General features: G+C 38.8%; 1 protein-coding gene across 6 annotated transcripts in view; it reads left to right on the top strand.

Annotated features, from left to right (window-relative positions):
- The first annotated feature begins 117 nt into the window (after positions 1 to 117).
- irak3 (interleukin-1 receptor-associated kinase 3) overlaps positions 118 to 21,490 on the top strand; it is a 38,323-nt gene continuing 16,950 nt past the window's right edge. Inside the window, exons 1-10 of one of the 6 annotated variants that reach the window (XM_061913216.1) lie at positions 124 to 717; positions 3,711 to 3,806; positions 7,004 to 7,201; positions 11,111 to 11,160; positions 14,588 to 14,636; positions 14,715 to 14,863; positions 15,971 to 16,035; positions 16,122 to 16,236; positions 18,966 to 19,084; positions 19,155 to 19,353. In XM_061913216.1, the coding sequence (XP_061769200.1) occupies positions 7,051 to 7,201; positions 11,111 to 11,160; positions 14,588 to 14,636; positions 14,715 to 14,863; positions 15,971 to 16,035; positions 16,122 to 16,236; positions 18,966 to 19,084; positions 19,155 to 19,353 (897 nt within the window). In that variant the 5' untranslated portion in view covers positions 124 to 717; positions 3,711 to 3,806; positions 7,004 to 7,050. Of the gene's footprint in view, positions 718 to 3,710; positions 3,807 to 7,003; positions 7,202 to 11,110; positions 11,161 to 14,587; positions 14,637 to 14,714; positions 14,864 to 15,970; positions 16,036 to 16,121; positions 16,237 to 18,965; positions 19,085 to 19,154; positions 19,354 to 21,490 lie in introns of all 6 variants that reach the window. The other 5 variants (XR_009808487.1, XM_061913214.1, XM_061913217.1 and 2 more) reach the window with 5 other exon arrangements.

The raw sequence follows: 21,490 nt of genomic DNA, 5'->3' as shown, positions 1-21,490 counted from the left end.
GATACAAATTCACATGTAAAAAAAATTCTCACGAGAGCAGAAAAATTTCGATCATATCAGTTTAGTATCGATCTGATGCTGATATCACCATCGGTTTGGTATTGTTATTAGGATTGAGGCCCACCAAGTCCCGCCCCCTTACAGCTATGACTTCCCTACAAAGGCAATGTATCCGGTATAATGTTTTTTTATAAAGTTTAACGCGTATTTTTCGCCATTTAAAAGCCAGTTAACACATGGGTCAATGAGATGATGTCAAATATTACAATACAACTGCTTTTGCTAAATCGCTAGTTATGAAAATCTTGCTTTTCAGCCTCAAGTTGCTTTTTTAAAAGCGTGACGTCATGTGTAATTACATACATTGTATATGCAGCCATAAAACGTTTCTTTTTAGCTTAAATATTTGTTTTTGAGCGTCAAAACTTTGTTTTCAGTGGTTGAAGTGGTTAAATAGATGTTTGACGTAGATATGAGTCAAACCTTTTTCGTCGTTTCATCATCAAGTCAGTCGTCTAGACGCGAGCTGTGTGGAGTTTCCGCACTTTCGCCACACTCACATGTATGCCACTATATGGGTCAGCGTGCGTGTATTTGTCAGAGCAGTCGTGTGAATGGAGCCACATACATTTCTTTACGATGTTCCCCCTTTGGTCATTGAACAATTCTGCCAAATAATGGACATTGGATGTCGCCGCTATGGATGGCGCGCACTCGGTGAGTTTTGTTTTTTTCAAGTAAGAATAGTACTTTTTGTTATTGTTTTCATTATTCGTAATAATATACACATACCGTATTTCCTTGAATTGCCGCCTGGGCGCTAATTAATTTAAACCTCTTCTCACTCTTGCGCTTACCTAAGGCATGCGGTAAAAGTAAGCATGCGCTAATTATTCTAAAACCTCTTCTCACTCCGGCACTTACCAAAGGCATGCAGTAAAAATTTAAGTGTGATGTAAGTTTGGACCTTAAATCCTATCAAATAGCTCTTAATCTTCTTCCCTTTATGCAATTTCAAATTACCAGTATTGAAATCAGCCTCCTCCATTTTGAAAAATTATGACAGGAAGTGTCACTCGTGACGTCACGAGTTTGACCAGGTGGTAATACTAAGCATGCGCTAATTATTTTGCGAAGCGAGTTTGACCCGGCAGTAATTCAAGGCAGGAGCATACGATATGCCCTGCGGCAATTCAAGGAAATACGGTATATTGTTAGTGCTTATAGTAGTATCAAAACGGGAATACTATACTGAGTGGTTTTCAAACTTTTGTCACCGAGTACCACCTAAGGAAAAATTACCACTATAATGACCAAAATCAAAATACAGTAACGTATAGTTAACCTAAGTATTCATTAAAAACAAGGCAGTTTTTAATGAAAACAAGAAGTATATTTAATATTTTTTGCCACTGTAACTTAATACACATTTTGAACAGCAACATAGTGTGTCAATATATCAGTGGTGATCATACTATGGCCTGCGGGCCACGTCCGGCCCGATGGTCCCATTAACTCGGCCCCCGAAATATTAAAACAGAATAGAAAATCTGTTGGGCTTCACGGTGGCAGAGGGGTTAGTGCGTCTGCCTCACAATACGAAGTTCCTGCAGTCCTGGGTTCAAATCCAGGCTCGGGATCTTTTTGTGTGGAGTTTGCATGTTCTCCCCGTGAATGCGTGGGTTCCCTCCGGGTACTCCGGCTTCCTCCCACTTCCAAAGACATGCACCTGGGGATAGGTTGATTGGCCACACTAAATTGGCCCTAGTGTTTGAATGTGAGTTTGAATGTTGTCTGTCTATCTGTGTTGGCCCTGCGATGAGGTGGCGACTTGTCCAGGGTGTACCCTGCCTTCCGCCCGATTGTAGCTGAGATAGGCGCCAGCGCCCCCCGCAACCCCGAAAGGGAATAAGCGGTAGTAAATGGATGGATGGATGAAAATCTGTTTTGAGAATTACCACAACAAAACTGATTCTAGACTTCGAGGTACTGGCAAAAATGGGTGATTAAAAACATTGCTTCCATTAAAAAAAATTGTAAGTGTTAACCCTAAATATAATTTTTACGTTTTTTTGATGATATTATATTGTTAGAAATAGATGTACCCTGCCTTCCGCCCAAATGCAGCTGAGATAGGCTCCAGCACCCCTGGAGGGTAAAAGAAAGTGCCTCTCTACCCACCTTCCAACCGCACTAAAAGAACACCTCCAGGCAACTTCAACCCTAGAATAAAGTCCCGAGGATGTCGTAGTGGTGTGTGTTGTGGTTCGTGCAGCCCTTTGAGACACTAGTGATTTAGGACTATATAAATAATCATTGATTGATTGATTGACTAACACCCTCCACCCACCACATCCCACCTCTCCAGATTGTAACTAATCAAATGTAAATACTTGTTCTTATGCTTTCTGAGCTCACTATGTTCACTGTTCGCTGTACATATCCTATGAAGTCAGACCTACACTGTTACAATGTCCATTTCTCAGATGATATTATTGTTGATGACTAAAGTGCTGATATCAACCAAACCTAACCCTCCCGCCCCAACCCCCTCCACATTCCACCCCCCGGATTGTAAATAATGTAAATAATTCAATGTATATACTCTGATGATTAACTTGTTTAATAACTGTGTTGTCCATGAATTGATTAACGTGGACCCTGACTTAAACAAGTTGAAAAACTTATTTGGGTGTTACCATTTAGTGGTCAATTGTACGGAATATGTACTGTACTCTGCAATCTACTGATAAAAGTCTCAATCAATCAAAAAAAAAAACCAAACCCGAAAAGGACAAGTTGTAGAAAATGGATGGATGGATAGATGTATTATGATTAAAATAGCCCATGTGTGAGAAGCCTACTCCAAGCTCCAATATATTTGCAATGCTTTGAAATGCATCATGTGCTCGCCAGGCCCATCTGTCAAATTTCAAAAGCTAATGTGGCCCCTGAACCCAAAAGTTTGCCCACCCCTGCAATATAGGAAAATAAAAAACTGCATTTTTATAAAGTCATTCTTTGGCGACCCACTCGATGGAGGCCATTCCACAGTTTGAAATAATTTACTGCTATATTCTATTAGTGATGCTAATTTAATCGATTCTTATGACTCGGCTATATGGGATGAGCTGTTTCTTTCAAAGAGTCGTTCAAAACATTCATTATATTGAAAAAAAATGTTCTACTTTCATACTATAGTGAATTCTCAAACAGTTAAAATTATTTCCAAATGGTAAATAAATGGGTTATACTTGTATAGCGCTTTTCTACCTTTTTCAGGAACTCAAAGAACTTTGACGCTATTTCCACATTCACCCATTCACACACACATTCACACACTGATGGCAGGAGCTGCCATGCAACGCGCTAGCCAAGACCCATCAGGAGCAAGGATGAAGTGTCTTGCTCAAGGACACAACAGACGTGACTAGGATGGTAGAAGGTGGGGATTAAACCAGGAACCCTCGGGTTGCTGGCACAGCCACTCTCCCAACCGCGCCACGCCATCCCCAAAGCACACTATAGCTTACTACTCAAGAACGTACAACAATTATTCTCAACAAAAGAGGAGTAATACAACCTCAAATTTTTTTTAAATTAAAACATTTGGATGCACGTACAACACTAAAATGGGTTATACTTGTATAGCGCTTTTCTACCATTTAAGCCAGGTACTCAAAGCGCTTTGACACTATTTCCACATTCAGACACTGATGGGGAGAGCTGTCATGCAAGGTGCTAGCCACGACCCATCAGGAGCAAGGGTGAAGTGTCTTGCTCAAGGACACAACGGACCTGACTAGGTTAGTAGAAACTGGGGATCGAACCTGGAACCGTCAGGTTACTCTGCCAACTGCGCCACGCTGTCCCCAAATAACCAGGGGAAACAATCACTAATAGAAAGTTATTAAATCGGGTTTAGATTGGGATAATTCTAATTTACACATCCAATATATGCCAGTGATTCTCAAACTGTGGTACACCAAAGAAATCTGTAAATATGTTCCGTGTATGTATGGAGTATCATTGGCGATGATGTTTGTGCATTGTGTGTAATGTTACAGTGGCCAACAACATTAAATATACTTGTTATATACATTCACGGCTCTTCTCCTGGGAAATTAAGCGGCGGGAATCGCTGCAACCATCGGCCGCTGAGCCAGGCTGCTCCAGGCTGTTACAGAGACTGGGACAAAGTGTGCACTTGTGAATGCGAGGTCAGTCACGAATAAAACTTTTACCCTTCAAGATTTCTTCAAATCGCATTCTTTGGATATATTATTCGTCACTAAATCCTGGATAAATGCTGGTGAGTCCGCTGCCTTTTCGGAGCTGTTGCACATTCATCAACACACCAAGAAGTATAGCATCGATCTTGAAAGTGTCTTTTTACCGCAAACTGCTGTTGGTGATGTATTTCCCCTCATTTGAAATGAGTTGTTTTGAACTGCATCAGACTAAGCTGGTGTTTTGTCATTTATCGACCTCCTATGCACAACAAAGGTTTTGTTTTTCCGATTTTATTGCTTCTATACCTATGAAGTATGACAGAATTTTAATTCATATAATTAAGTTTAATATTCATATGTGTTGTCCCTCCAAGCCAATGGCAAAACACTTTTTTAGAATTATTTGATGCTTTTAATTTGATACATGTCACTGGACCTACACAAATACACGGACGCACTTTAGACCAGGGGTGTTAAACGTACAGGTTTTATCCGGCCCTCGGGATGAGTTTTCTAAGTATAAAAATGAGACGAAATTTTTGAATGAAACAAATTGCTGTTCTAAATGTGTCCACTAGATGTTGCAATAGCAATTATTTGTATCTTTGGAGATGATGCTACATATGTTAAAAAAGATAAACCACATGTTAGCACACCAGTCGAGGAAAATGAGCAAACTACATAAATAACATCCTGTAATTTGATTTTGCTATTATTTTTTATTTTGATTAATTGAAAATTACCACCAATTAGTTGACTGATGAACATTGTCACATAATTTTTTCGGAAAGTATAAATAACGACAAATAAAGATGGAATACTATCAACCACAACGTGTAAGTGTAAAAACAACAACAACATTATGATTTGCACATTTTCAGAATGTGCTTGTTCTATTTTTAAACAAAGAAAACAATCTGAAATTGTCTTTATTTTTAAGGTATCGTGCCGTGATTTCACAAGTCTGGCCCACTTGGGAGTAGATTTAAGATGAGTTTGATACCCCTGCTTTAAACCTTTTATTAACTTATGGTTGTACTGTTGATAATGTAATTGTGGGCAATGCAGTATTTTCAGACCACAGTCTGGTCATGTTTGACTCTTATTTAAATAACAATGTGACATTTCCTGTTCCTGGGTGCCTTGGCCGTTTTATCAAGCCTGACACTTCTGCTAGCGTCTCCCCTCAGTTTACTTCTGCAATGCAGACTCAAATGAACACTGTCACCTCTTCTGAGACAGAGCAGCTTATGGGCTCATCTGTTTCTGTTAGTACCAATGTGCTGGATAAGTAAGCTCGTCTGTAAGTTACACGCCGGTGATCCAAACATGAGGCGTTGCTCAATGACGTCACGCGCAGTGGGGCATGATCAGGCTCTGATCAGGCTCACTAGGATAGCTTTGTCTGGACTTTGCATGATCTGATTGCTAAGACTCGTCATACCACAGAACACTTTTCCACTTTGCATCAATCCATCTTAGATGAGCTCGGGCCCAGCCAAGCCGTCGATGTCCTGTGTGTTGTTGATAAATGGCTTTCGCTTTGCATAGTACAGTTTTAACTTGCACTTACAGATATACTGACCAACTGTAGTTACTGACAGTGGATTTATGAAGTGTTCCTGAGCCCATGTGGTGATATCCTTTGCACACTGATGTCGGTTTTTGATGCAGTACCGCCTGAGGAATCAAAGGTCCGTAATATCATCGCTTACGTGCAGTGATTTCTCCAGATTCTCTGAACATTTTGATGATTTTACGGACTGTAGATGGTAAAATCCCTAAATTCCTTGCAATAGCTCGTTGAGAAATGTTGTTCTAAAACTGTTCGACAAGTTTCTTACAAATTGGTGACCCTCGCCCAATCCTTGTTTGTGAATTACTTTGCATTTCATGGAAGCTGCTTTTATACCCAATCATGGCACCCACCTTTTCCCAATTAGCCTGCACACCTGTGGGATGTTCCAAATAAGTGTTTGATGAGCATTCCTCAACTTTATCAGTATTTATTGCCACCTTTCCCAACTTCTTTGTCACGTGTTGCTGGCATCAAATTCTAAAGCTAATGATTATTTGCAAAAAAAAAAAAATGTTTATCAGTTTTAACATTAAATATGTTGTCTTTGTATCGTATTCAACTGAATATGGGTTGAAAATGATTTGCAAATCATTGTATTCCGTTTATATTTACATCTAACACAATTTCCCAACTCATATGGAAACAGGGTTTGTAGATGTTTTTCAGTATACTGTATGTTATCACCAGATGGATAGACTGGTCTTAAATGATAACACACACAAGCTGTGGGTTTTCGCCATTTTTAAAATCAGGTCTTATTTTTCGCGCCACTTAATGAAGGTGTTAATCTTATTGTGGTTTGCAAAAGTGTTAATGTCCTTACGCAGAAGACTCACTGTCGTTAAAATGAAATTACCTTGCTCTTCATATGGTGTGGGTTTAGTGTGCTTCACATGTTTTCATAACATGGTCACTACTGCCTACTTTGTCTTGTTATATTCTTATTTTACTGTTATATTGTTATTCCCATTGTTTTTATTCTTTTTGTAATATTTCTCTATTTTGTTTCCTTTTAAACCCCCATTATTTACTTTTTACTTTTTTCTTTAAATTGATCTCAACTCTGTACACTGCTGCTGGAATTTTAATTTTCCTGAAAGAACTCTCCTGAAGGAATCAATAAAGTACTATCTATCTATCTATCTATCTATAATGGTAGACATAATTATTTTTATTTGTGCTTTTGAAATAGCGGCCCGAATCTGCCCGAGCTTCTCGGAAGTTCGTGTGTTTGAGCGTATGGAGGCAGGGGGTCGCAGTCCCACCAAGGAGCTGCTGTGGTCCTGGGCCCAGCAGAACTCGCGAGTGCAGGACCTGCTTGGGGTACTGCAGGACATGGGCCACCATCGGGCCTTGCAGATCTTCCTGGGTCACTTTCATGCAGTCAGAGGTACTGTAAGTACTTTACAAACAAGAATGACCACAAACATAGACTTTACCCTTACGCTGCCATTATAAAACATAAATCAACTGGCAATGTATTTCATGTAACATTCCTAACTGTTATATAAATGTATCTATAACTATTATAGTAAAATAGATAAATGGGTTGTACTTGTATAGCGCTTTTCTACCTTCAAGGTACTCAAAGCGCTTTTACACTACTTCCATATTTACCCATTCACACACACATTCACACACTGATGGAGGGAGCTGCCATGCAAGGCGCCAACCAGCACCCATCAGGAGCAAGGGTGAATGTCTTGCTCAGGACACAACGGACGTGACGAGGTTGGTTCTAGGTGGGATTTGAACCAGTGACCCTCGGGGACGGCGTGGCGCAGTAGTACCTCAACTTATGAGTTAAAGGGAAACTGCACTTTTTGGGGGATTTTTGCTTATCATTTACAATCCCTATGTAAGACAATAACACATATGTCTTTCCTTTATTATGCATTCTAATATGTAACATACGGCAAGTACGAGGTGGTTATATTTAAGCTAATGGGCGTCATTACATCAGTGCGCCCATGAAGCCCTGTAAAAACATCTCAAAACCCCCAACAATACTGTATTTAGATCTCCGGACCTGAGTTCTAGCAAAGTATTAGGGATATTGTTATTATAAGCGCTAAAGCCAAGGAACTACTTTTAGCGGCGTCATAATCACAGACCACTAAGTAGCTTATGCAGCTGCAGTGTTGACATACTGAGCTGCTGCATCGCCTCTAAATTGGTCAATGTTAATTCCAGATTATAAATCATGCCTTTCACTTGGATAATAGACACATTTAGCCATAAACAAGAAGTTGGTCAACTTTGTCATTCACCTTATACTCAGAGATGGCGAGAAAGACACATCCATCCATCCATCCATTTTCTACCGCTTATTCCCTTTCGGGGTCGCGGGGGGCGCTGGCGCCTATCTCAGCTACAATTGGGCGGAAGGCATGGTACACCCTGGACAAGTCGCCACCTCATCGCAAGGCCAACACAGATAGACAACATTCACACTCACATTCAAACACTAGGGCCAATTTAGTGTTGCCAATCAACCTATCCCCAGGTGCATGTCTTTGGAAGTGGGAGGAAGCCGGAGTACCCGGAGGGAACCCACGCATTCACGGGGAGAACATGCAAACTCCACACAGAAAGATCCCGAGCCTGGATTTGAACCCAGGACTGCAGGAACCTCGTATTGTGAGGCAGACGCACTAACCCCTCTGCCACCGTGAAGCCCACAATAAAACGTTTAGTTTGTTATTATAATTTTTTTTTTTTTTTACCAGCGTGAGGATAATTATTAATTCTTCATCTAAACATAACAATGTATACATCCCATAAGTCAGCATCACAGTGAGAGCAGACATTGTATAGTAAGTGATTGGTTTATTATGTGTGTAGTCTGTATTTCTTGTTCAGCACTTACCAACAGTGTTACTTGCTGGATCTGCTTCGCTAGCAACTTCTAAAAAATCTAGCTCATCTTCTGTATATTCAATTTCAAAAATACAAGATTCTGCATTATCATTTGTCCCAAAATAGTTGTTGTCTCTTATGAAGGCTGCCAAGATTAGTTGTTGTTTTTGAAGGAAAAAGTGAAGATTATGATGCGTCTGTGAAATCAGTATATCGCTGTATGCTTAAAATGACCAAAATATGTAAATATTACATGTTATGAATGTGCCTGTTACTACATTACATATATACTTACAGCGTGTGTATGAACTATGGTGAAGGTTTCTGGATGTTTTTTTAGATCGTTTGTCGGGCGAAATGGACACAATGACATAATGATTTCCGTTATCTCCATTGTTAGCTGACTTTTGCAAGTGTTCATTATATAAATTACAATGCATTAAAAAAAAGAAAAAAATACAGTATGTGTTATTGTCTTACATAACCATCGTGAATGATGGGCAAAATTTGCAAAAAGTGCAGTTCACCTTTAATTGGTTCCATGACCAAGCTTGTAACTAAAAACCAGGGATGTAACGATAAACGGTAACAATGATAACCGCGATAAAACTCCCGACGGTAAGTATTACCTTTTTAAATTAAAATAATCAAAAAATTCTCTTCAACGGCTATGCGAAATTGCTGAATATTGGCAGGAACTGGAACACACTGATCCACAGCACCCACAACATGCTCAATGGGTGACATCTCTGGTGAGTGTGCGAGCCATGCAAGAACTGATGTTTTCAGGTTCCTTTAGTTGTGTACAGAGCCTTGCAACATGGGGCCATGCATTGTCATGCTGCAACATGAAGTGGTCTCGGGTGAATGGCACAACAATGGGCCTCAGGATCTCGTCATGGTATTGCTGTGCATTTAGAATGCCATCAAAAAATGCACTTGTGTTTGTCCATAACATACGCCTGCCCATACCATAACCCCACCCCCACAGTGGGCCACTCAATTCACAACTTTGACATCAACAAGCCAAAACAACACGATGCCACAAGCTGTTTGCCATTTGCCCTGAACAGTGAAAACCAGGATTCATCCATGAAGAGAACACCTCTCCAACATGCCAGACGCTATCGAATGTGAGCATTTGCCCACTCAAGTCGGTTTATTCAACAAACTGCAGACAGACCCAGATAAGGACGACGAGCATGCAGATGAGCTTCCCTGAGACGGTTTCTCAAGCAAACCAATTGTTGCAGCAGCTGTCCGGGTGGCTCGTCTCAGACAATCATGGACGTGCACCTGCTTAATGTGCAGGTCCTGGGCTGGTATGGTTACTTGTGGTCTGCGGTTGTGAGGTCAGCTGAATGTACTGCCAAATTCTCTGAAACGCCTTTGAAGACGGCTTATGGTAGAGAAATGAACACTCAATTCATGGGCAACAGCTCTGGTGGACATTCCTGCAGTCAGCATGCCGACTGCATGCTCCCTCAAAACTTGCGATATCTGTGGAATTGTGCTGTGTGATAAAACTGCACATTTCAGAGTGCCCTTTTATTGTGGGCAGTGTAAATCTCACCTGTGCAATAATCCTACTGTTTAATCAGCATATGGATATGCCAGACCCAGGAGGTAGAATGGAGTATGTTGGCAAAGAAGAAGTGCTCACTCACACAGATTTAGACATATTTGTGAACAATATTCGAGAGGAATAGGTATTTTGTGTATATAGTAAAAGTTTTAGATCTTTGAGTTCAACTCATCAAAAATGGGAGCAAAAACCAAAGTGTTGCGTTTATATTTTTGTTCAGTATAATTTTCATATCGTTACATCCCTACTCACAGCAACCGTACCGCAAATCAACTTTTACTAGGGCAGGGGTAGGGAACCTATGGCTCTAGAGCCAGATGCGGCTCTTTTAATGACTGCATCTGGCTCTCAGATAAATCTTAGCTGCCAGTGCTTAACACGATAAGTCATTAATAATTCCGCTGGTAATCACAGTGTTAAAAATAAAGTTCAAATTGTAAAACATTATCATGCATTTTAATCCAACCATCCGTTTTTTATCACACCTGTCCAAGATGTCGCATTAATGGTAAGAAGTATGATATTTATTATTGGTTAACTTTAGAATAACAATGTTATTAAAAAGAATAAGAGACCTATTATACTTAAAATTACTTAAAAATGCACGCATTTAGTTGTATTCAGTGTTAAAAAAATATTATATGGCTCTCACGGAAATACATTTTGAAATATTTGGCTTTCATGGCTCTCTCAGCAAAAAAGGTTCCCGACCCCTGTACTAGGGCATGGATGTTTTGCCCAGAGAACAGCTATTGACCTGCATTGGATTGATATTAGCATTGTTATTGTGCAACATTTCTGGTTGTTCCTGTTGATGTTTAACTTGATGTTAAAACTATCTATTTATCATTTCAGAAAGGCCTTTGCCTCTTACCAATATATGTAAGTCAGCAGCTGAAACGAAGGTAATGATTATTGTGTGAATGCTGAAGAAAATCCATGCATATTTTGTGTACAAAAATGTTTCTATTTATTATTTTTAATCTGCCACCTACATTTCTCAATATATTCAGCTGGCCTTATAATGACACCTTAAAACAATAATAAAAATCACACATTTTCCTTTAAGCAGCAACTAAGTAACTTTTCAACTTTCCAAAAATATTTTCAGATCTTTTGGGATGATACATAAAATTACAACTAGTTGAATGACACCTCAGTAATGTTTTCACTGGCCCTTAGCAACTTTGAGGAGTTTTTGATTGATTGATTGATTGATACTTTTATTAGTAGATTGCACAGTTCAGTACATATTCCATACAATTGACCACTAAATGGTAACACCCGAATAAGTTTTTCAACTTGTTTAAGTCAGGGTCCACGTTAATCAATTCACGGGCGGCAGGAACCCTGCCACACAAAAAACTACAAATGTGCTGACTTGCTTAATTGCACACGTCACTCCCCCTTTCTACATTCTACATGCCGCCAGAAAAATTACTGTACCATGGCCGAAGCAGCAAAACAACCAAAGAAACGAAAAGTTTTGTCTGAGGAAACAAAAAAAAGAAAAAGGGAGTTTACCCGAAAATAGGACAGTCAAGGATTAACATTGGCCTGGCTTACACTCGCTGGCGTGAACTGAAAGATGAGTAGGGATTTTTGGTCGATGCTGCCTTGGTTCTGTTCCTGCTAAACTCGTAAGTGACTTTCAATGCTCAAATCAAAATTATAATGATAATGTTGCCTATCTGAAATTTTAACGGTAGCAATAAATAGCCACCAGCTTGATAGTTCGCAGTCCCACAGTACTTCTTTCGAAAAAAATTCTCCCACCTGTCTTTCTTTACTTTGGATCTGCATCTGCCCCAATACATTCAAGTTTATAGCGCAAGCCAAGATCATTTCTTGATGGTGTCTATTTAACACAAGCATAGCCATTAGAGACGTAATATTTGTAATCTGTGCCAATATTACACCGTATGCGTTAGTCTTCATGGGAAATGCAGGCTTCCTTCTGCCAAAAGACTACCACTTTGGTCCACTGTTGCCCCCAAAATCAATCAAAACTGAAAGTTCGTTGTGGTGCTTTAATAAAATGTTTTGCTGGTTGTTCAGGGGAGTGTGTAGGTCACATTTATTTGTGCATCTGGTTTGTGGGAAGAATGTCTCATCGACACAAAAGCAAAAAAGCGATCCACATATGCAAATTCAATATAAATACAAATGTAAAATCAAACATATTTATATTCAAATCTCAAAAATATATTTACAAATATACGTTTATTTATACAAACTCTTGATTTATTTGTATGTCACATTTTTATATTTATAAATGTTATTTGTAAATATTTCCAAATCTCAAAAATATATTTACAAATACGCGTTTATTTATACAAATTATTTATTTGTATATCACATTTGTTTTTGTATATTTATTAATACATGCATATGTATTAATATTATATTGATGTATATAAGTTGATGTGAGACAATTTTACTTCCATAGAGAACTCCGAGGATTTGGCATATAATGCATTAAAAGCGGGCAGCACGGTGGAGGGAGGGGTTAGTGCGTCTGCCTCACAATACAATAGTCCTGAGTAGTCCTGGGTTCAATCTCGGGCTCGGGATCTTTTTGTGTGGAGTTTGCATGTCCTCCCCGTGACCGCGTAGGTTCCCTCCGGGTACTCTGGCTTCCTCCCACCTCCAAAGACATGCACCTGGGGATAGGTTGATTGGCAACACTAAATTGACCCTAGTGTGTGAATGTTGTCTGTCTATCTGTGTTGGCCCTGCGATGAGTTGGTGATTTGTCCATGGTGTACTCCGCCTTCCGCCCGATTGTAGCTGAGATAGGCACCAGCGACCCCAAAAGGGAATAAGTGTTAGAAAATGGATGGATAGATGCATTAAAAGCTCTGTGAACCAGACCGCTCTGGCTGCAGTGCCCTCTGCTGGTTGTTCAGGGGAGTGTGTAGGTCACACTTATTTGTGCATCTGGTTTGTAGTAGAAATGTCTCAACATCCATCCATCCATCCATTTTCTACCGCTTATTCCCTTTCGGGGTCGCGGGGGCGCTGGCGCCTATCTCAGCTACAATCGGGCGGAAGGCAGGGTACACCCTGGACAAGTCGCCACCTCATCGCAGGGCCAACACAGATAGACAGACAACATTCACACTCACATTCACACACTAGGGCCAATTTAGTGTTGCCAACACTGAAGCAAAAAAGCGATTCACACATGCGAATTCAATACAAATACAAATACAAAATCTAGTATATTTATATTCAAATCAAAAAAATATATTTACAAATACATGTTTATTTACACAAATTCTTGATTGATTTGTACGTCACAATTTTATATTTATACATTTTATTTGTATATATTTTCAAATCTCAAAAATATATTTACAAATACTTGTTTATTTATACAAATTATTTATTTATTTGTATATCACATTTGTATTTGTATATTTATTCATATCAGCATATGTATTAATATCATATTGATATATATAAGATGATGTGAGACAATTCTACTTCCATAGTTATAGGTGACAAAGCATATTAATATTACTCATTAGTTACACAATTTCAGCTTTTCTCATCTTTTTGCTCTTTTTTTCTTGAATTTTTTTTTTTTTTTTTTTTAATGTCTTGTACAGCCACATAGGCAAATACTATTGTTAATCCAAATGCTCCTACCTGCTTTACAGGCTTGCTTTCAAAAAGAAAAGTCTGGGATATTTCTTTTGTCGCATCATTTATGTTCAACTTTATGAAATGTTTGAATATATTTAGTGTTTGGCGCAACCAGACCAGATTAGGCAGGGATAGAAAGAAGAAGAACAGAGGGGAATTGTAGGGACAAGATAGAGACAGACAACAGAACTACATAAGCATTTACAGTATATACAAATATGATACCAGTACTGTAGGTAAATAAACAGTGATAATACAGTATTTACAATGATCATTATTACACTCCAATCAAAACATAAATCCTAATATTTGTAATAATAATAAATAATAATAATTACTTTTATTATCAACATTTATGTCAACTGAAATGTAACAATACAAAAACATGAATAAGTAGCTTATAAGAGAGAGGAGAGAAAAAAATCCTAAATTTTTACTTATTTTTTGTTTTTTTAAACAATATTCTGCGGGCCAACAAAACTCAAGATGTGGGCTGCAAATGAACCCCTGGCCACACTTTGGATATGTCTGATTAAAACCACCCCAACATCTAGAGATTCAATTCATTCAAAACATTCAGGCTATATATTTTTTAGTTCCCCCCATGCCCCACCCTCCCAAAAAAACGTTCTTTCTTTCTTGTAAAATGAAGGCCTTTTGTTATTTATTTTCTATTCATAGGGGCCAGTCAAGTTCGAGATAAGTCATTCCAATGAAACATGCAGTAAAAGTGAGTGAATCTAACTTTATTCAAAGGGGATTCATTGTGTGGACTTTCTCTGAGTGAAGCGGTGTGTGTTTTCCACAGGGGAACACCAGCCACCCGTCACTTTGCAAGACATCCTTAAAGGAACCAGAGATTTTCATTCTGAAGCAAAAATTTCAGAAGGCAGCTTCTCTGACATCTACCAGGCACAGGTGGAAGGCAAAACATTTGCAGTAAAGCTTTTCAAACAGGTTAGTGGGTATTGTTAGAACTGCTTTAACCCTCACTTTACACCTTGGCTGTGACTGAAATGGAATACTTCCGTCAGTACAATGTGTGTGCACTGTACACTGTGTACTTAGTTCCTGAGGGCGCAAATACTTCCTTTTTTAATGGTGAATTGCAACCACTCAGGTTAGTTTGTCAGCTTCTGCTCTGTAGCCAAGATGGCGACTGTGCAAGGTGGAATATCTACATTTTGTTGTACTTTTCGATGTGAACGTATTTTGCACTCAAATGACTTAAAGGAAGATGATTGGAAAAATGCAAAACACTTCTCCATTAATCCATGTTTCATACATTTTAGCTGCTTGATATTTCTGATTGATTACAAAACTTTAAGGCAGTTGTTGTGTAAGTGAACAAGGTATAAATCGAACTTTCACACACTCTTAATATCCAATTATGTTATGTACAATCTACTATATTGATATAATGCGTGTGTGTATATATATATTTATATATATGTGTATTTATATATATATATCTATATATATGTGTATATATACATATATATATATATATATTTATATAAATGTGTATATATTTATATATGAGTATATATATATATATATGTATACATATATATGTATATATATATATATATATATATATATATATATATTTGTATGTATATGTATAATTATATATATTTGTATGTATATATATATATATGTGTGTGTGTGTGTGTGTGTGTGTGTGTGTGTATGTATTTATGTATACAGTATATATATGGATGGATGGATGTTACTTTACATGCTTTTGGGCATTGGCCAAATTTTTTTTAGCCCAATGCAGCTCCCAGGTCAAAATGTTTGGACACCCCTAATGTAGATTCAAATCTTCATAGGTCCCCTTTAAGTGTAAGTCAGGAAATGCGCAGCCATTGATCATAAGCAGTGTCATTGAGAAATGCAGCGTATCCAAAGTGTGAATTCAGTTAGATTACATTTGTTTTTGTGCACAAACTCTTGAAACTGCTTGTCTCACTGAACAAACATCAATTGGTTAGCAGAAGTAAAAGTCAGCATGACTTCATGAAATAAATTTGCACTGACGATCTGTGTCATTCTCTACAGGTGAACAATACATCCTGGAAGAAGCTGTGGGATATTTTCAGCAAACAGATGGAAGTCCTTCGATTGTATGCACCCTCTGTCATTCTCAGATCTAGTGTCTTCACTGGTGAGGATGTTGTTTGGATTCTGTAATCTGCTGATGTTTTTTTAGGTGCCGACATCCAAACATTTTAGAATTGTTGGGCTGTTTTTCTGATGAGAGTTGCTACTGTCTGGTGTATCCATACATGCACAATGGTTCACTCTTCCACGCCCTCCATCGTCAGGTATGTTTTGTTTTATGCAGATATGTGCCGATCAATCGGCCACCCATATATTGGACGATTTGTGTGAAAAATTGTGTGATAGCCATTGCCGATTAATGCATTTTAATGCTGATCACAAACGCCAATCCCCCCTGGCTGATATTGTAAGACAAGCAGCTAGCAGCTAATTGTGTCTCTCCATACACAGTTTGGAGCACTCCTTTTAGGCGCTCCAAACTCCATTTGGCAAATAAGCTGGATTTCTTTGTTTTGTAAGCATCATCAAGTACCATTGTCACTGGGCGACGAGGCTGAACATGTTGCACACCAAGAAAGAGAATAAGGATCTACAAACCCCGTTTCCATATGAGTTGGGAAATTGTGTAAAATGTAAATATAAACGGAATACAATGACTTGCAAATCATTTTCAACCCATATTCAGTTTAATATGCAATAAAGACAACATATTTGATGTTAAAACTGATAAACATTCTTTTTTTTTGCAAATAATCATTAACTTTAGTATTTGATGCCAGCATCATGTGACAAAGAAGTTGAGATAGGTGGCAATAAATACTGATAAAGTTGAGGAATGCTCATCAAACACTTATTTGGAACATCCCACAGGTGTGCAGGCTAATTGAGAACAGGTGGGTGCCATGATTGGGTATAAAAACAGCTTCCATGAAATGTTAAGTAATTCACAAACAAGGATGGGGCGAGGGTCACCAATTTGTAAGCAAATTGTCGAACAGTTTTAGAACAACATTTCTCAGCGAGCTACTGCAAGGAATTTAGGGATTTTACCATCTGCGGTCCGTAAAATCATCAAAAGGTTCAGAGAATCCGGTGAAATCACTACACATAAGCGATGATATCACGGATCTTTGATTCCTCAGGCGGTACTGCATCAAAAACCGACATCAGTGTGTAAATGATATCACCACATGGGCTCAGGAACACTTCATAAAACCACTGTCAGTAACTACAGTCTGTCAGTATATCTGTAAGTGCAAGTTAAAACTGTACTATGCAAAGCGGAAGCCATATATCAACAACACACAGGAACGCCGCCGGCTTCTCTGGGCCCGAGCTCATCTAAAATGGACTGATGCAAAGTGGAAAAGTGTTCTGTGGTCTGACGAGTCCACATTTCACATTATATTTGGAAACTGTGGACGTGGTGTCCTCCGGAACAAAGAGGAAAAAAAAAATACGGATTGTTCTAGGTGCAAAGTTAAAGAGCCAGCATCTGGGATGGTATCGGGGTTCATTAGTGCCCAAGCCATGGGTAACTTACACATCTGTGAAGGCACCATTAATGCTGAATGGTCCATACAGGTTTTGGAGCAACATACGTTGTCATCCAAGCAACGTTATCATGGACGTCACTGCTTATTTCAGCAAAACAATGCCAAGCCATGTGTTACAACAGCGTGGCTTGGTAGTAAAAGAGTGTGGGTACTTTCCTGGCCCGCCTGCAGTCCAGACATAACTCCCATCGAAAAGGTGTGGCGCATTATGAAGCGTAAAATACGACAACAAGACCCTGGACTGTTGTACATCAAGGAAGAATGGTAAAGAATTCCACTTTCAAAGCTTCAACAATTAGTTTCCTCAGTTCCCTAACGTTTGAGTGTTGTTAAAAGAAAAGGTGATGTAACACAGTGGTGAACATGCCCTTTCCCAACTACTTTGGCACGTGTTGCAGCCATGAAGTTCTAAGTTAATTATTATTTGCCAAAAAAAAAAAAAAAGTTTATGAGTTTGAACATCAAATATCTTGTCTTTGTAGAGCATTCAATTGAATATGGGTTGAAAATGATTTGCAAATCATTGTATTCTGTTTATATTTACATCTAACACAATTTCCCAACTCATATGGAAACTGGGTTTGTATATCCATACACAGTGTGGAGGCACTCCTCTAGGCTAATAATAATCACGGGGTTTGTAGTTTAAATGGTGTGTTAAACTGTCAATAGCCCAAAACTACACCAAATAATTTCAATAATGTACAGTTAACAAATGTTTGTTATCGGTATTGGTATCGGTAGACCTCACTAATAGATAATTGATATCGGAACTGCCACCTTGTTGTCGATGTATTTGTAGCGTTCTTGCTAGCAGCTGCCTCAAAAACATTTTGCTTTTAGATGCTGTTCAAAAATTGTCATGCTTTGGTGATAAGAGAATTCATCGCTGCAATACATTATACGCATACAAGCTAAAGTAGGGATATACTGTGAAATTAAACAGTCAGTCTCCTCACTCATCTTTGTACTGACATATGCATTGACCTGATAACTGACCATGTTACAGCCCATGCTGCCTTTCAGGTAACCATCCGTGGTTAAAGTTAAAGAGAATGTGTGCTCGAAATAAATTGCCTGATTAATCTGCGTTTAAGCATAATTAATGGGATCTTTTTCTTTCATTCATGCGTTAATGTGTTAACTTTGACAGCCATAATTTCAATAAAACAATTCAAATTAGATTTTTTTAAATACACTCAAAATAATTAAACGCACCCCCCGCGACCCTGAAAGGGAATAAGCGGTAGAAAATGGATGGATGGACACCCATCTTTTGTATTACTAGAGCTGGACAAATAAGAAAATATTCTATTGTACATTTCTTACCTCTAGTGAATAATAATTGAGCATTTAGCTAAGAAGCAAAGCAGTGGAAGTAGTGCCTGAGAATTAAGATGAGCGCCAAATGAGTTTATTTGACAATCTATGTCCAGGATGGCAGGCCCCCTCTTTCTTGGCAGGAACGTCTCGCCATCATAAAGGGGGTCGCAGAGGCCCTGCATCATCTCCACAAATCTCAACCATGTGCGGTCATCTGCGGGAATCTCTCCAGGTACACAAATGCACACTGATTTGGTAAAACATTCACAGGTTGATCTGACTCAAATGGCTTCTTTGCACAGTTCCAACATACTCTTGGATAGCGTCATGCAACCCAAGCTGTCCGATTTCGGCTTGGCTGGACTCCGCCCTCATCCGGTCAGCCGTTGTCATACTGGCACCCTGTGTACGAGTTCCCTCGCCAACCTGGGTTACCTCCCCGAGGAGTACATACGACATGGCAGACTCTCCTGCAGCCTGGATGTTTACAGCTTTGGAATGGTGACCACACAATATCAAAACGTGCTCGCTGGCTAACACAGATTGATTAATTTAGTTATATTTTGAGCAAACAAACATTTGTGTATGTGATTTATAATTCATTTGTTTTGCTCCTGCTGTAACAGGCAGTTGACATACAACTACTATGAGTACTCATACTGGTAAGCTCTTAAATCATGATAATATATTTTTTGGTGGAAACTACCTGTTTTCCTTTTTTTTCAGCATGCACAATACGATAGTAATAATTCTCTATGCTAACCCACTTTGATATTTCACTTCTGCTCTATTTTCACTGCGGCAGGAAGTGATACTGGTGACAGTTTTATGTTTTTGCGATCCTGTTATGATCAGCGTTAAAGTATGCAGTTAGTGAGAACTTTTGTGGTGTGGTCAGGTGGGGGATTTTACATACATGCATACATACATAATGGTTTGAACATTTGTTTCGGCTGGTTAAAAACGTGTATATGTATGTACATATACTGTATATATACATGTACATATATATGTACATGTATAAATGTACATATATATGTATATATATATATATATATATATATATATATATATATATATATATATATATATATATATATATATATATATATATATATATCAGTTTTTTCTGCTTTGAGTGTTTCAGAGTTGGACATGTGTTTTACTGAGGTGGCTAACTATGATGCGTGCAGTTTATCAAAGCAACAAACAAACAATCGGAAAATCCCCGTTACTGAGATGGCTAACCATGATGTGTGCAGTTTATCAAAGCAACAAACAAACAATCGGAAAATCCCCGTTACTGAGGTGGCTAACCATGATGCGTGCAGTTTATCAAAGCAACAATCAAACAATCGGAAAATTCCTGTCGTATCAATTCCTAGATATGGTCGTAACTATACTAAATGCACTGGGCATAATAAACACAACATTATTAATATTGCCACTACGGATAATTTGATCAAAAACTCCCTAAAACAGCCCACTACCTATAATATAGGTTTTTTAAACATAAGATCATTGTCTCCTAAAACGTTGTTAGTTAATGATATTATCAGAGACAACAATCTTAACGTCATCGGTCTCAGCGAAACCTGGCTTAAACCAAACGACTTTTTTGCGCTAAATGAGGCATGTCCTCCTAACTTTACACATGCGCATATTGCCCGTCCGCTCAAAAGGAGTGGGGGGGTCGCACTAATATACAACGAAAACTTTAACCTTAGTCCTAACATAAATAATAAATATAAATCGTTTGAGGTGCTTACTATGAGGTCTGTCACACCGCTGCCTCTACACCTGGCTGTTATCTACCGCCCCCCAGGGCCCTATTCGGACTTTATTAATGAATTCTCAGAGTTCGTTGCTGATCTAGTGACACACGCCGATAATATAATCATAATGGGGGACTTTAATATCCATATGAATACCCCATCGGACCCACCGTGCGTAGCGCTCCAGACTATAATTGATAGCTGTGGTCTCACACAAATAATAAATGAACCCACGCATCGCAACGGTAATACGATAGACCTAGTGCTTGTCAGGGGCATCACCGTTTCCAAAGTTACGATACTCCCGTGTACTAAAGTATTGTCCGATCATTACCTTATAAAATTTGAGGTTCAGACGCATGTTCGTCAAACTAATAATAATAATACCTGCTATAGCAGCCGCAACATTAATACAGCCACAACGACAACTCTTGCGGACCTACTGCCCTCGGTAATGGCACCATTCCCAAAGTATGTGGGCTCTATTGATAACCTCACTAACAACTTTAACGACGCCCTGCGCGAAACCATTGATAACATAGCACCGCTAAAGTTAAAAAAGGCTCCAAAAAAGCGCACCCCGTGGTTTACAGAAGAAACTAGAGCTCAGAAATTATTATGTAGAAAGCTGGAACGCAAATGGCGCACGACTAAACTTGAGGTGCACCATCAAGCATGGAGTGATGGTTTAATAACTTATAAACGCATGCTTACCTTAGCTAAAGCTAAATATTACTCAAATCTCATCCACCGTAATAAAAACGATCCTAAATTTTTGTTTAGCACGGTAGCATCGCTAACCCAACAAGGGATTCCTTCCAGTAGCTCAACCCACTCAGCTGATGACTTTATGCAATTCTTTA

The sequence above is a fragment of the Nerophis ophidion genome, linkage group LG10 (genome assembly GCF_033978795.1).
Source record: "Nerophis ophidion isolate RoL-2023_Sa linkage group LG10, RoL_Noph_v1.0, whole genome shotgun sequence".
NCBI classification, from domain to species: domain Eukaryota; kingdom Metazoa; phylum Chordata; class Actinopteri; order Syngnathiformes; family Syngnathidae; genus Nerophis; species Nerophis ophidion.
Note: the sequence above shows the minus strand (reverse complement) of the source record. Positions and strands in the feature narration are given on the sequence as shown.